At 36.0% G+C, this 15,865-nt stretch overlaps 1 protein-coding gene across 1 annotated transcript; it reads left to right on the top strand.

Moving 5' to 3' along the window:
• The first annotated feature begins 9,722 nt into the window (after positions 1–9,722).
• Positions 9,723–14,504, top strand: LOC122030899 (protein LAX PANICLE 2-like). The gene is made up of 4 exons (XM_042589944.1): positions 9,723–10,610; positions 10,835–10,885; positions 11,032–11,104; positions 14,089–14,504. The coding sequence occupies exons 1-4, from the start codon at positions 9,925–9,927 to the stop codon at positions 14,272–14,274; spliced, it is 996 nt and encodes a 331-aa protein (XP_042445878.1). The 5' UTR covers positions 9,723–9,924; the 3' UTR covers positions 14,275–14,504.
• The last annotated feature ends 1,361 nt before the right edge of the window (positions 14,505–15,865 follow it).

Here is a 15,865-nt window from a genome sequence, read left to right on the forward strand (position 1 = left end):
TTTCTTTCTGTTCTACTATTGTGCGTAAGCTATTAACGTTGTAAGAGTCTACTCCGCTTGAAGGAGATCTTCAGAAAAGTATGCTTCATTTTCCTTGGATTAGCAATCTCCTGATTGTATACCAAGTAATTCTCCTTGTGTTTCTGTCCTTTTAATTAGTCTTTTTTTTTTATTATTACAAGTGTTCTTAATTAAGTCATAAAGTCAAGAAAGGGTTGAGTTTGTTTTTGTAGGGAAATTCACCCCTCCCCTATTGTCGGCCACCAAGGGACCAACAAGTGGTATTAGAGCAATGACGCTTCAGAAGGACTAACCGTCGACCGAAGCAAAGGAACCAATAGCCAGACCAAGCATCGTTCCACCAAAATTCGAGGAAGACTTCGCACATTGGAAACGTCGAATGGAGGTATTTCTAAAAACTGACTTTAAGATTCATTTAATAATCAAATATGGCTTTGTAGCTCCTACGAATCAAAATGGAGGGGAGAAGGAAGAGAGTCTTTGGACGAAGAAAGAACAAAATGATTCCATAGTAAATAACCGAGTGGAATATCACTCGCTAAGCGTGTTGTCTCCTCAAGAAGTCAACCGCATCAGGAGCTACTCATCGGCCAAAGAACTCTGGGAAAAAATCCTGGAACTCCACGAAGGCACATCCGAAGCCAAGCTCACAAGACGAGACATACTTCAGAATAAGCTGCCAAATATCCATTTGGAAAAAGGTGAGAAGGTAGCCGATCTACACGCGAAGGTCAAAGAACTAATCACCAGACTCAAAAACCTCGGTGAAACGGTAACCAACTAGAACTCGATACGCTACGCACTCAATGCCTTTCCCAGGACTCCAGAATGGTCCTCGATAATTGACGCCTACTATATCTCAAAGGACCTGGAGGTAAATACCCTAGAGAAACTCTTTTCTACTCTAAAATTACATGAAACCAGATGTGTAGGTACAACAAAATAAATAGGCCAGATTATGATGTTAGAGTGTATACTAAAAGCCTAGCTTTTGGTATAAACATTTATCTAGAAATAAGAATCACATTGGTCAAATGTCTACATTTATGATAAATATAGTTGTTCAATTAATTTATATTGTAGATAACATAGTGTGTGGTGTCACATACAGAGGATCATGTTATCAGTACCTTATAAATTATAAACAGTAGCTCACGACCATAATGGAAAGGAACAAACCATTGGAAGGTCGTAGTGTAATTAGGTATTAGTTTATCTTGACTGTATAATTACACTAGTACACTCAGAGTGTATTGAGTAGGACCATTTGAGGTCGTTTCTTTTATACTGACTTTATAAAGAAACAAAGACCTCGGTTATTATGGAAGTGTGTGCTCTTAATCCTAATATAATAACAAGCACATATATTTGATATTTATTTCTTTAATTTATCAATGGGTGAGATTTAGTTCGATAAATCAATAAGCCCGATAAGTTGGGAAATGGTATCACTTATAGTGTGTGTTGTTGATTATAAAAGGAAACTGTGTTCTAGAGATACTAGGTTGATAATGTCCTCAAGAGGAGCTCATAAGGATTGTCATATTAAACCCTGCAGGTGGACTTAGTTCGACATGATAATAAGGTTGAGTGGTACTACTCTTGGACTAAGATATTAATTAAATGAGCTGTCAGTAACTCACTTAATTAGTGGACATTCGATATCTTAAACACAGGGAGACTAACACACTCATAATAAGAAGGAGCCCAAAAATGTAATTTGGGATTGGTGCGGTTGTTCAATAATAGTTCTATAGTGGAATGAATTATTATTGATAAAATTAAGTTGTGTGTTCGGGACGAACACGGGATGCTTAATTTTATCGGGAGACCAAAACCAATTCCTCCTCTCGGTCCCTATTGTAGCCTCTTATTTATAGAGTACTATACCCACCTATACCCACCTTCTATACTCACCAATAGGGGGCCGGCCAAGCTAGCTTGGGAACCAAGCTAGGGGGCCTAGCCTAGGCATAATTGGGTGGCCGGCCCTAGCTTGAACCCAAGCTAGTGGGGGCCGGCCAAATTAAATTAAAAAAGAATTTTAATTTTAATTTTTATTATGTGGAAGAAATAATTTATTAAAGAGAATTGAAATTAAAATATCTCTCTTGTAAAAGATTTACAAAAGATTAAAGAAAAAGATTTGATCTCTTTCCTTATTTGTAGATTGGTGAGATATTTTATTTTCTCTTTAAAAATTATTCACATGTTGTAAAATTAAAATTATGAAAATTTATTTTTATCAACCATGAAGAGATTTTTGAAGAGAAATTTTTATTTTTAAAATTTCCGGAAACAAATTAGGAAGTTTTAATTGATGATTGAAACTTGTTCAATTTGTTCTTCATGATGTGGCCGGCCACTTGAATTTAATTTGGAAAATTTTATTTTATTTTTCTAAATTAAATCATGTCAAGGAAATTAAGGAAATTTTATTGTAATTAAATTTCCTAATTTGTCTAGGCCAAGGAATATAAAAGAAGGGGTGAGGGTGCCTTCATGAGACACAACATCTATTATTTCTCTCCCTCTTTTGTTCCTTGGTGTGGCCGGCCATCCTCTCCCTCTCTTCCTCTTGTGGTGGCCGAACCTCTCTCTCTCCCTTGGAGCTCTTGTGGTGGCCGGATACTACTTGGAGAAGAAGAAGAAGAAGGAGAGAAAGCTAGCATCTCTTGGAGCTTGGTTAGTGTTTTGATTTTCTTCCTTGGTGAAGCTTCTTCTTTTGTGGCCGAACCTAGCTAGGAGGAGAAGAAGGTGGTTGGTGGTTTCTCATCTCGGAAGATCGTTGCCCACACAACGTCCGAGGTTAGAAGAGGAATACGGTAGAAGATCAAGAGGTTTTTCTACAAGGTATAACTAGTAATTTTTCTTTCCGCATCATACTAGTTATTTATGGAAATAATACCAAATACAAGAGGCTTACGTTCTAGTATTTCGAATATGTTTTTCGAAGTTGTGTTCTTTTGTTTTATTTTTTTTTTCCTTGTGATTTGATTGTTCTTTTTGGTTAACCTAAAGTTATTTTAGGAAATTAAATATTAGCTTTCTATAAAAGGTTTTGTCTAGTCGGTGGTGGTTGCTCCCATATCCAAGAAGGCCATGTGCCTCGCCACGTCAGTACTGGGAACCAATTATGGAAATTAATATTTAATGGAATTAATAACTTAAGGCGATTTGGGTCGAATGTGTTAAGTTCCGCAGGAGACCCAAGTCAAAACCTAAAAGAACGAATAGATTAAGTTTTGGATCAAACGTGTTAAGTTCCGCAGGCGATCCAAAATTTAATTTAAAAGAACACATGGTAGCTAGGAAAAGGTTCAGACCTTTGTACAAAATTTTATACAGTGGAACCTCTAGGTTTTCCGAGTAGCAACCAACATATGACACTAAAAACAACCAAGAAGGATGAACCCAAGTTAGACTTAGAAGAAGATCAAGAAGCTTACATGGTAAGGAATTTTAGAAAGTTCTTTAGATCTAACAAATTTAAAGAAATGCAGAACAGGAAAAATCAAAGAAATAGAAGAAGGGTTCGATGCTACCAGTGTCAAAAGGAAGGACACTTAAAAGAGGACTTCCCAGAACTCAAAAAAGAAAAAGGCAAGATGCCCAAGCAGAACAAGCACAAGACTCTAACTGCCACTTGGGATGACACCTCATCATCAGAATCAGAAATAAAAGAATATGTCGGACTAGCACTGATGGAAAACCATGAAGAGAAAAGCACCTCAGAAGCCAACATCGATAATGGGGGAGCGACTTTAGATGAATGCAGCGAAGGAGGGGGAGAGTCAGGCTTCAAGTCTGATATGGTAAGCAAATTAAAAAATAAAAATGATAAATTGAAAATTAAAAACTTAGAAATAAAAAGAATTTTAGCAAAATCATGTCTGATAGAAGATTTAGAAAAAAGTAAAACTTGAAAATATTAAATTAAAAGAAGAAATAGAAAACTTGAAAAATATTGTATGTTCAAATATTTTTATTTTTAGAAACTATAGAGGATTAAACTGGTACTATAGATTTCACAAAGGTCAGATTAGAAAAGTAACAAAATCTTATATCCCTAGAAAATGCCTGATTAACCCTGTAGGAAGGAACCTATATTGAGCTCCAAAAACTTGTTTAAATTAAAGAGAGAAATTAGCATTAGGGTTTTCAGGTAGAAAATTAAATATTTGAATTCATTAAAAGGCTTTGTCTAGAAGTGGTAGATGATCCAATAACCAAGAAGGCCTAGTGCCTCGCCATAGTCTGGAAACCAATTTCTGAATTAAATATTTAATTGACAAACTGATAAACATGAAATAGTTAATTAAATTAAATGTTTTCAATATATGTCAAAGGTTTAACATTTGTTAAAATTTTTAAAAATTGTAAACTTCACTTAAAAACTTTTTCAAATTTCACCTAGAAATTTATCTTTGCAAAATTCATTTAAATTGTTTTTGTTGAACTTTTTTGTGTATTTAACTTACTTTTTTTTAAAGTTATTAAACCTATTTTTTTTTACTTAGAATTTTTATTGAAATTTCTAAAAAAAAAAAATTAATTCTTGATTTTTTTTGGAATTTTTTTACTTAGAAAATGTTTATGAAATTATTACATTGTTAGACTTAGAAATTTTTTCTTACTTGAAAAAAAAAATATTTTTGGAAATTCAAGGTTTTTTAAAAGTTACCCTTAGATTCTTATTGTACCCCATTTTTTATGTGATCAAAGAGAGAGAAGCAAAAGATTAAGTCTAGGGGGAGGTAGCTTAAAATTAAAATTTCCTACTTTTTGTGCTTTATTGTAAAATTTATTTTTGCTTTAACTATATATGTTTACCCTATCTTAACTTGGGTTGCTCACATCAAAAAGGGGGAGATTGTTGGAATTCCAAGATTGTTTTGATGTGATCAAACAAGTTAAGTTAGGTCCTGTTTAGTTTAACCCCTGTGTCTAAGTATGCAGGACCTTAGGAGCACAGGAAGTCGAGCGGAAGACGTGGCTAGTGAGAAGAATGACACAGGAGAGAGCCGAAGGGCTCGGTGCGTCTGAGGGGCGAGGTGCCGCGGAAAAGTACACCGGTGGACGAGAAGAACATACGCGACGTTCGAGGGATGAGAAGCCGGGGAGGAAGGTTGCTCGAGGAGAAAGCCGAAAATTGGGTTCGAGTGAGCTCTATTCTGGATGGCCGAGATCACCCAAGCGAGCAGAACTAGAGTGGAAGACTCAAACCGAGGCGAGTAGAACTGGAGCAGAGGGCCCAAACTGAAAAAGTCAATTGTGTTGACTTTTATAAGTCTGGGCGCCCGGAGTTCGGGCGCCCGGAACCCTTCTGAGCGCTCGAAACCTTAATCTTATCAGATTTGATGTGTCCATTGACTGACGCATCGGGAATAGAATTCTATCCCACTCCAAGCGCTCAGAACCCTTCCAAGCGCCCGGAATAGTGCTATAAATATAGTTATGTTTTCAGTAGTTCAAAACAACTTGTAATTCTTTTCTTTTTGTTCTACTATTGTGTGCGAGCTATTAACATTGTAAGAGGGTACTTCACCCGAAGGAAATTTTCAGAAAAGTGTGCTTCATTTTCCTTGGATTAGCAATCTCCTGATTGCAAACCAAGTAATTCTCCTTGTGTTTCTATCCTTTTAATTAGTCTTTTTTTTTATTATTATTACAAGTGTTCTTAATTAAGCTATAAAATCGAGAAAGGATTGAGTTTATTTTTGCAGGGTAATTCACTCCTCCCCTCTTGCGAACCACCAAGAGACCAACAAAAATTTTCAGACATCAATTTTGAGGGTTTGGAGGAAAATTGTTGCTGCATTTCCAATCACCAAAAGGCAATCCAAAGTGACAAGCAAGCATTCAAAGCAAAGAGTTCATTGTAAAATGTTGTGCTATCCTTTTCCATTCGTTTTCGGTGTTCCTTGTATTTTGTTCTTTTGAGAACAATTTGTATAAGGCTTCTCAAGAAGGAGGAATTTCATAGTGGATGAGATTGTAAGAGTCGGATCTTGGATTAGTCACCTCAAGGAGGTGGAGAGTAAGTAAATCGAAGGCATTAACTTTATGGAATCTTTGCTTCAAGTTTATGTTGCAAATCATCTTTAAATAAGTGAACGAAGTTATTCATCCCCTCTAACTTTCTACATGTCCTAACACTCTTGTCATCCGACATTCTATATATAGCACTAAATTAGAATACAATTTTGTGACTAATTTCATTTACATCTTTATAATTTTTAGGGAATTAAATTAAATTAACAACTATATGCCCTTAAATCTTTATAATTACATTTTATTTGGGAGGATTAACATAAAAATTAGGGAAAAATTTCTATAGTTGAAAACATTTTCCTTTATTTTGTTCCTTATGAGTAGGCGAATTCACGGATTCATCCACGGATCAATTTTGATTTTTATTTTATCTAAATCAGACAGAAAGTAATTTAGACCAGTCTAGTCTCAAAATTTAAAAGTTAGTCTCTAAATTTAGACCAATTATATTTTAAATTTATGCGATAGATGAATCAAAAGAAAAGATTATCTACCTTCAAAATTAATAGATAAAACCTAAATACTCAGGGGGCGTTTGGTTTAGGGGAATAAGAGTGGGGAATGAGAATGAGAATCATTGATTGCAATTGTTAATGTTTGGATTATAGGAATAGGAATACAAATAAGGGAATGAACCCTTGAAATTGGGTAATAAGTCGTTCCCATATACCTCCCTTTCAATGAGCCATTACCCTATTTTCATCAATCAAAATATTCTCTTATTCCAAAAATACCCTTGACCTAAAATTAAAAATTTCTCCCTTAATATCAAATATCATCATATATTTCTCTTATTTTTTCTCTCTCCTTAATCTCTTTTATCACACTCTCTTTCCTCTTTTTTTTTCTCATTACACTTTCTCTCTCATCATACTTTCTCTCTCCTCAATCTCTTCCATCGCACTCTCTTCCTTCTTTTTTTTCTCATCATACTTTCTCTCTCATCACATTTTCTCTCTGCTCAATCTCTTCCATCATACTCTCTTTTTTATTTTTTTCTCATCACACTTTCTCTCTCCTCAATCTCTCTTGCAACACTCCTTTTTTTTCCTCAACACACTTTCTCTCTCATCATACTTTCTCTCTCCTCAATCTCTCCCATCACACTCACTGTTCTCTTTTTTTTCCTCATCACACTTTCTCTCTCCTCAATCTCTCTTGTCACACTCCCTTCTTTTTTTTCCTCAACATATTTTCTCTCTTATCATACTTTCTCTCTCCTCAATTTCTTCTATCACACTCACTGTTCTCTTTTTTTTATCACACTTTCTCTCATCATATTTTCTCTCTCACCATACTTTCTCTCTCTCCTCAATCTCTCTCATCACACTCTCTCTCCTCATTTTTCTCATTATATTTTCTCTCTCTTCATCCTCTCACATCATATTTTCTCTCTCATCTTGTTCTCTCCTATCACACTCTCTTTTCTCATTTTCTGTCATCACATTTTCTCTCTCTTCATTCTTTCTCATCACACTTTTTCTCTTATCATACTTTCTCTCATCATTGTCTTTCATCATATTTTTCTCACACATTCATTTTTCTCTCACATCTAATTTTTTCTTTTATTTTCCTTTAAGGGTAAAAAAGGAAATTTTGATTTATTCTGATAGAAAATATGCAACTAACCAAATATTTCTTTTAAGAGTAAAATCCATGTTCATACCCATTCCCATTCCATAATACAATGATTCCCATTCCGATTCCTATTCCTATTCCTAGGAAAGAACCAAACGCCCCCTTAGATCATAAAACATATAAAAAATATAATTTATGTGTGTCTAGTCTTTTTCTTCTTCTTCTCATTATTATTATCATCGTCGTCGTACTATCTTACTATTTTATTAAGAGTCTATCCCCTTTACTAATTAATTTTAGTGAAGCCCAAAATAAAATTACGTTAATATCTTTTTTTTTTCTTTTCACACCGAAAATAATTTCAAGGTTTATTAGTAATTTCTACAAACGCATCAATCAGGAATTTAGAGTTCAAGAATAAGTTGCGATGTATTATTGGAAAATTTTCTCATTAATCAATCAGTGATCTAGAGTTCGAGACTTAGCTGCGACGTATTATTGGGATTTTTTTCATTAATCATCAGAGATCTAAAGTTCGAGACTCAGCTGCGGCTGATTAATCAATTGGAAATTTAGAGCTCTCTTTTGTCCGATATCTTAAAGTTGATAACACTACGAGTAGAGAAACTTCTATAAATGTCTTATGTCAGCGATGTTAGAAAATATATTTTTTTCGATTTTTTGGATAAGATAAAATTTAAATGTATTATTTGTTCTTAGTTGTTTGTATTATATTACACACATAACTAAGGACGGAATCACATATAATTTTAGAGGCTTCTCATATATATCTTTTATCCCATATCTTTACGTTTTTGTAAGGGGCTTACTCATATAATAAAATGTGGAACCGCCACATCAGCGGCCCCCTTAGAGCCGGTCCGACGGATATGGAGGGAGGTAAATGCAGGTACACAGGTGGAAAGTGCATGACGGAGACGTTAACCCCAGGTAGTGACACCCTTGGGATCGATCCTTGGACCTTTCAGTCACAGAACCATGTACTCCCCATCTGTACTACGCTTTAAGAACAGGCTTACTCATATAATAGTATGTACATATAATTGCTAGTTAGTTATTATTATTAGTTCTTTCGACGCCAAAAAGTGAGATGAATGTTACATTTTGTAATGAAATTGAATTGGTCAAACATATAGGATGTAATGGACAATGTGATGGATCATGGGTTAATAATTACTCATAAACAGGTGTCTTAGTACAGCCATGTTTTATTAATCATTCCAAATACCTTTTTCTTAAATTTAAAAAAAAAAATAGTTCTTCATAATTTATATCAAAAAGGAGAAAAAAAACTTGGGAAGGTAAGCGGGAGTCACCTTTTTCCACCGTCAAATCATCGGCAAGGATTAAGCGGATCCCACACTTCATCTCTATCATTTACCGTCCATTATGTCGAGGGAGGGATCGTCGGCTGGCGATTGGTGGCGCCACAGCACGAGAAGGCGGCATGGGGCTCCTTCGTGTCCCACTATTTTCCCCCTTCGGGTAATCATTTCAAAAGGGTTATTGCTTACCGGGCCCACCACTCCATCTCCCCACACGTAAATATTCCATTTTGTAATCAGATCCCTGGTATTCATGCAAATTCAACAAACACGGCCCTTAATTATACACACGCACAACTCAACCAAACCTACCTCACTAATGGAGCAACTATAAACATTAGTTTAATATTCAACCAGGTAAAAATTTTATTTACCATATATATATATATATATAAATTGGATAACGGATAACCGTTTTAACAGGTTTGAAAAAAAGTTTGGCTCCTCTTTCATCCTATTCAATAAATATGTTTTTTTTTCAAACTTTGCAATGGTTAATTGTTCTGAATTTAAAATTTTAAATTCGTCCAGATAAATTTATAAAATATATGAATAGCTAAATTAATTTTATGCGGAAATACACTCCGTTGCATTATTTTTACACGTGTCCAATGGGATAATATTTTGTACAGAAACCCCCTGAAAAAAGGCATATTACATATGAATAATTCCGAGGGTATAAATGTGCCTATAAAAATCTTACTTGCACTCATCGCCCTCTTCCTCCCCTCTCTCTCTCTCTCATCAGTTCTCAAACAAGCTTGCCGAAGAGGAATTCCACGGAAAGCGAGAGATCTCCAAGCGCAGTACTTCTCCAGCATACTGAGCTGCCTCTTCCTCTCTTTGGTCCTCGGCTAGCTTTCACGATGTCTGGTTGCTTTGCCAGAGCGACGACGCACAGCGGAGAGACGACTGCGATCATGGTATGTACAACGTTCCGATGATCCCCGATTATGACCTCCGCCGCCAGAGACACTGCGTATCTTGTGGGCTCATATCGCGCTGCGGCCGCGCCTATTTCCATGATCTCCGAGGCCCCTTGAAACCGAACCCCCACTCTATGGCCTACGACGACGAGCTCTCCCCGGCTCCGCAGGACGACCGAAGAGGCGATGACGAAGTTTGCCCCGCCACATCCACCGATTGGCTCCGATTATCCCTCGGGCCGCCCCCTAACCCTCTTTCCTCCAACGTCGCTGCCGCCTCGAGCGGTGGCTCCGAGCGGATGAAGACATCCTCTGCCTCCTCTTCGGCAGCTCTGTTCTCGCCGTTGCCACTTCTAGCATTTTGGCCAAGCAGTAGCGCGAGCGGCTTCCCCAACCCTCCGGCGGAAGATATGGCGGGGCCGATGGTGCCCTGGACCGGTCCCCACAGTAGGGAACCGCCGCCGCAATATTGGGGGCGATTTTGGAATGTTGGCAACACGAATCTCGCCCTTGGCGGTGGTCCCGCGCTGATTCTTCCTCCGGCAATGCCGGAGTTCGTCGCGCGGCAGCTCGCGCACCCGATGATGAGCTCGGCGGGGGCTCCGCGCATGGCGGTGAGGGTTGTTAGCCCTCCGAGAAGACCTCAATCGGGCGTTTGGGTCACGCTTCAGGCCAAGCGAAACCGGTACGCGCGTACGGCAAACTAAAAATGCATTAAACAATTTTGTGTGTTTTTTCCATTCTGATTTAGTTTGTTAGGCGACCGAAAAAGGGACAGTAAAAAACGTCTCTTCTTCGTTTGTTTTTTCCTCCATTTTTTGTCTGTTTGTTATGGTACGGTGGATGCATTTAGCTAATTAGTAAAATTAATGAATTTTTTTTTCTAAAAAAAAATTGTAATTTATGCAGCGGGAGGGAGCCTTTTTTGCCTCAGATACCAAAGAGCTACCTGAGGATCAAGTACTAAAACATCTCTCGATATGATTCTACCCTAGTTGAGCTACTATTTTGTGCAGTTTTAGTTTCTATATTTGGAGAACCCAAAAGAACATATGATGCTTCTTGTGACTTTTAGCTTCTCATTCTTCACAGCTGAATTATTGCAGGGATGGAAGGATGACAGTTAGGTTGCTGATCAAGTACTTGATGAACAAGCTGGTTTTGGAGGATGAATCTGAGGTATATATACTTCACACTCTCTCGATGCTATTAATATATGTTAAAATGAATACTTCTTACATCAGTAATACATAGAATTTTCATTCTTCTAATCATATAATTCAGATCCTAGTTAGAAATAGAAATATGACAAACATTTTCTGAATTTATGCATGACCTCCTATGGTTGGTACTAGAAAGTTTGGGAGTTAAATTATACCTGAATTAAAATGATGTGGGATGGCTCACCAGTTAGCATGTTTTAGGTAGAAAGTGAGTTTCTCAGTGGCATTAGAATGGAGTTTTCAGGATAGGCTGACACCAGTAGTAAAACCATTATGGCGAAGAGAAGTTTTTTCTATGTATAGCTAGGCACGGCATACCAAAGGCATCAGTTTAATAGTTGTAAAAGAGAACTCATAGATGAAACATTATATTGCATGCCACGCTTCTATTTAGCATAAAAGGAATGACAGGATTGGACTTGGAAGCCAGATATATATGACTTCTAAATAGCCCATTTCGCAAAAACAATAAATGATATTCTTTTAAAGTTATTGCTTGTGACCTCCCTAATGCCCATGTTTTACCTACCTTTGATGGAAGCTATGCGATTACAACATGAAACCTACTATTAAACAGTAGTTGGAGTTGTATGGTAGGTACCCTTTTTGATTTATTAGATTTTGTTTTCAAACTTAGCTGGCTATATATATATCTAGTGATAAAATATAGTATGAAAGAGTTTTCTTTTATATGTATTTATCAGATTCCATCAATTTAATTTGGCATCACAATTAATTTGGCTTCTGGTGTAAACTCTAATTATGGCTTGTATATAGGATTTAATGATGGATTAAAAAAAATATAGGTTTCTACCTTTATATTACATGAATATACTATTACAAAGGGCGGTCTTTATTCAGTTTTGGGGAACTCACTATTTGCTAAAAGCAGCAGCAAAATTTTACATTGAAAGAGAAACTATAAAGAGAGCTCTTAATTAAATTCAGCATATATACAATAAGGAGCTGTGATTCATGCAACGTTTTTCATTTTAAATTCAATACAAAATATATTTGTGTTTAAAAGACAATCAAAAGGAGTTCAATAGATTTAGATTGAAGGAATTTTTTTTCTTTACTTTTAAAGAATATACTAAGTTCCTTCATTTCAACTTAATTACATACCGAACAAGATGTTTTTATATGGCTTCCTACTACAATGTGAATGTTGGATCTTTAAATGATATATTTTTTTTATTTCATCTATAATTCTTTATATGTACTATTTTAATTATAAATGTCTAATAATATTTTCAACTTGTAAATGCTTTAATCTTGTTGATTATTTACTTTTGTTAACTATCTCATACATGCATTCTCGCTTATGAAATCAACTTCTGTAATTCCTTATTCTCCCTTGTTGTCTGCCATGTAGCTAGCTATAAATTAAATATATATAAACTCTTATATAGGAGTATTGAACACTGTTCTCTCAGTATAGCATGCATATTAATTATCTTTAAGTTCAGTTTTTTTAATGAGAAAAGTTCACACTAAACTTACAATTCACCAGTGTGTGAATGTGCTTTCACCAGTACAAACCTATATTTATTTGGTTATCGTATTTTAATATTTGACCCAGTAGTTACTGCCTCTTTTGTTCACATTATGGTGAGCAATTCTCATGCATGGTGTTGTACGTATAAGATTCGAATAGGGATTATGGTCCTATATATATCCTCCTGATATGGTTATAACCATATGCTGATTAATCAATTAAGTTTAGATGAAACCTATTGTGTGCACCCTCGGTGACATTTGGAAGCTTTGAAGCTATATACTATGCTTTAGCATGGGTCGTCATGCTTTCGCCTGGCTGTTCTCACTTATCCATAATATATGACAAGCTAATTTGGTCCTACATTGTGCTTAGGAATTTTGTTAAGAGGAGCTATCAAGGGACTTAAGTGCTGCACTTGTGAGAATATATGGGAGAAGGGGTCCATGCATGGTGCCATCAAAACAGAAGATACACATTGGGTATAGACTTTGGAGTGAAGTGAAATGCATGGAGTGGGGACTCCCAAAAAGAATCATTAATAACAAAGTGGCGAAGGAGACACATGAACAGAACTAGGAAAAGAAAGCATAAAGTCTTGGACCACTCCCCCCTTCGTCTCATCCACCAATCATGGTTTCCTTGTCTCACTAGCTAGTGCCCATTATAATACATTATATCATTTAGTATATATGCCATATGTACTATGGCATGCATGGGAGCTTTTCTAAGACCACATGAAAGCTGTGGACTCCTTAACAACAAGAGTGGGTGGTGGGGGGATCCCACCATTTGCTAGAGTTAATTAGCTTTAAGGATTCCATAGAAAGAGAATAGTGGCTTGTTTTGTATTGGCTTCAAAGGAAAGGGGATGTGTGGCGTGGGCCGTGGGGCAGTGCCTTATTCACTATACTACTCATATAAAGGGCACACCACAACGTGAGGAGACGTGCATGCGATTTTATTATGTTGTCCACGTCGTGAGGGAGAGAGAAAGAGAAGATAGGAATTATGATATTCTCATTGATTCCTCGGCGTGCTTTTTGGATCACCCTAATCACATATTCTCTTCAAAACTTATTTAACACCTTGTTAATTTATGCGAAAAACATGAAAGGGGGCACTTTCAATTTAATTAATGGTATTTATTCATCAATATTAACATTATGTTACATGTTCCTATAGTGAGCTTTTGTATGATAAGATATAAATGAATGCATGTTTTGCATTGGGTTAATTATTGGTGGAAAAGTTCATGAAGCTGTGGGCGTTAATTTATTGAACTCTGGTCCTTAATCTATAGGATCGAATCATTAAACAAGGCTGGCATCCTACATACCCTTAATATTGTAATTAATTTATCTACAATGATGACTGAGATTTAAACTTTTTAATTATTCGGTCTATTTAATCTGCTGGACGTTACTAATTAATTTAAGCAGGTGGAAATTACATGCAGAGGCCAAAGGCTTCTTCCCTCCTTGTCGTTGCTGCATGTTCGAGACCAGCTCTGGTGCTCGAGGGAGTCATCTTCGTCGGCGGCGATGCCGCTGCAAGACTCGCTTAATCCTGACCACATCATGATGTTGCACTACGGTAGAAGAAGCCCGTCCTCGTGTATTCTTTAATTTAACTCTTGACCGCGCCGTGCCCATCCACAATTTTTGTAACACTCTTCGGAATGACCAACTTTTGCTTCGAGTGATCTTGATTCATTGGTGCTTGAGAGAAGTAGCTCGGAAGTGTTATTTCCTTTTTTTTCCGAGCGAAACATCAAACGATGCATTGTACTTCAAGCTGTGTCTGATCCTTTTGCTTCACTTTCCTTGTACTTCATTTACTAACTCAAATTCTACAACTACTGATTCTATTCTATTTGTTTTCTCCTGTCTTCGAGGAGTGATTGTTCAGAATTCAGATCATGCACGCTGTCTGTGCTTTATGCAGTTTCAAGTATTTACAGATTGAGATGGAAAATTGCAATACGGTCAGACTCACCCATTTGGTTAATCAAATTTGGTCGGTGAGCTAATGATTCTAATCAAGCCAGACAAGTCAGTTGATCAGGTCATAAATGTTTGATGAATTGGTGGATCGGAATTAAGACTATACAAGCAATCAAGTTAGTTGGATCAGATACCAATTAAAGTGGCCCCCGATGCCACTATTGGGTTAAACAAATCTATTGAGCCAATCAAGATAGTCAAGTTGATTGGGTTGGATTGGTCAAATTGGGCAATAAGATTACGTTAGTGGAGTTAGGTGCGCCAGGCAGTCTAATCATGCTGAGTAGGTTAATTGATCTAGTCATTCTAATCTGATTAGGCTGACCTAAGGCTGATTTTAAGGGAGCCTGTCTAGGCAGCTGCCTAGAGCCTCCCGGGCCTCCATATTATTAAGACTTTTTATTCAATTTGATAATGGGTCAATCTTTTTTTTAACATATAATAATAAAATTTGCACTTAAATCAATTGACAATAAAAAAAATTGTGCCACTTAAATATATATTCTGAAGTTTCTTTTATCTTCTCAATTCTCATTCAATTATTTTCTTCACTATCCTAACTTTTAAATGGAAGAAAACGGAAAATCTAGAGGTAAAATCTCTTTTTCCATTTTGATTCTTATTTTTTCCCAATATTTTTAAGTTTATTTTTTGCTTATGACTTGCGACACTTGCCTAACTCTTCTCAGTTTCTGCTAAAATCATTTGTATTTTTTTTAGACTTAGTTTTGAAATTTAATGAAGAGATGACCTTGGAAATATTCAAAAATTATTAGAAAATGGTAGAAAGAAGAGGGTTTAAGTGTGTGGCAGTAACACTTTAGGTTAGAGATGGGACAAGAAGAATGCACTTAAAATAAGAGGTTACTGTCTTTTATGCCCTCACAGTAAACAAAAATAATATTTAAATATTTGACACAAAAAATGTGTGGATTGGTAATTTGAATTAATTTACTGATGTACATCTGTATATAATTGTAGTTAATCATTTTTTGAATATGCTTAATTGTGGACTTGCGGTTAATTATTATTTGAATATGCTTAATGGATAGATCGATATATCAATAATTAGTGTTCTAAAAGTAATCTGTTTATTGCAATTATTAAAGTTATAATTCAGAATGTTTCGTGCATCAAAACTGTTTAATACAATTAATCCTATCATCGATTAATTTGAAAATCCTAGATATATATTTGTTAGTATTTAAATTAT

Source organism: Zingiber officinale, chromosome 11A, assembly GCF_018446385.1.
Source record: "Zingiber officinale cultivar Zhangliang chromosome 11A, Zo_v1.1, whole genome shotgun sequence".
In the NCBI taxonomy this organism is placed as follows: domain Eukaryota; kingdom Viridiplantae; phylum Streptophyta; class Magnoliopsida; order Zingiberales; family Zingiberaceae; genus Zingiber; species Zingiber officinale.

Coding starts and splice junctions, on each gene's coding strand:
- LOC122030899 (XM_042589944.1), top strand. CDS start 9,925: ATGTACAACGTTCCGATGATCCCCGATTATGACCTCCGCCGCCAGAGA. Junction 10,611..10,834: donor CTTCAGGCCAAGCGAAACCG/GTACGCGCGTAC, acceptor TAATTTATGCAG/CGGGAGGGAGCCTTTTTTGC. Junction 11,105..14,088: donor TTTTGGAGGATGAATCTGAG/GTATATATACTT, acceptor TAATTTAAGCAG/GTGGAAATTACATGCAGAGG.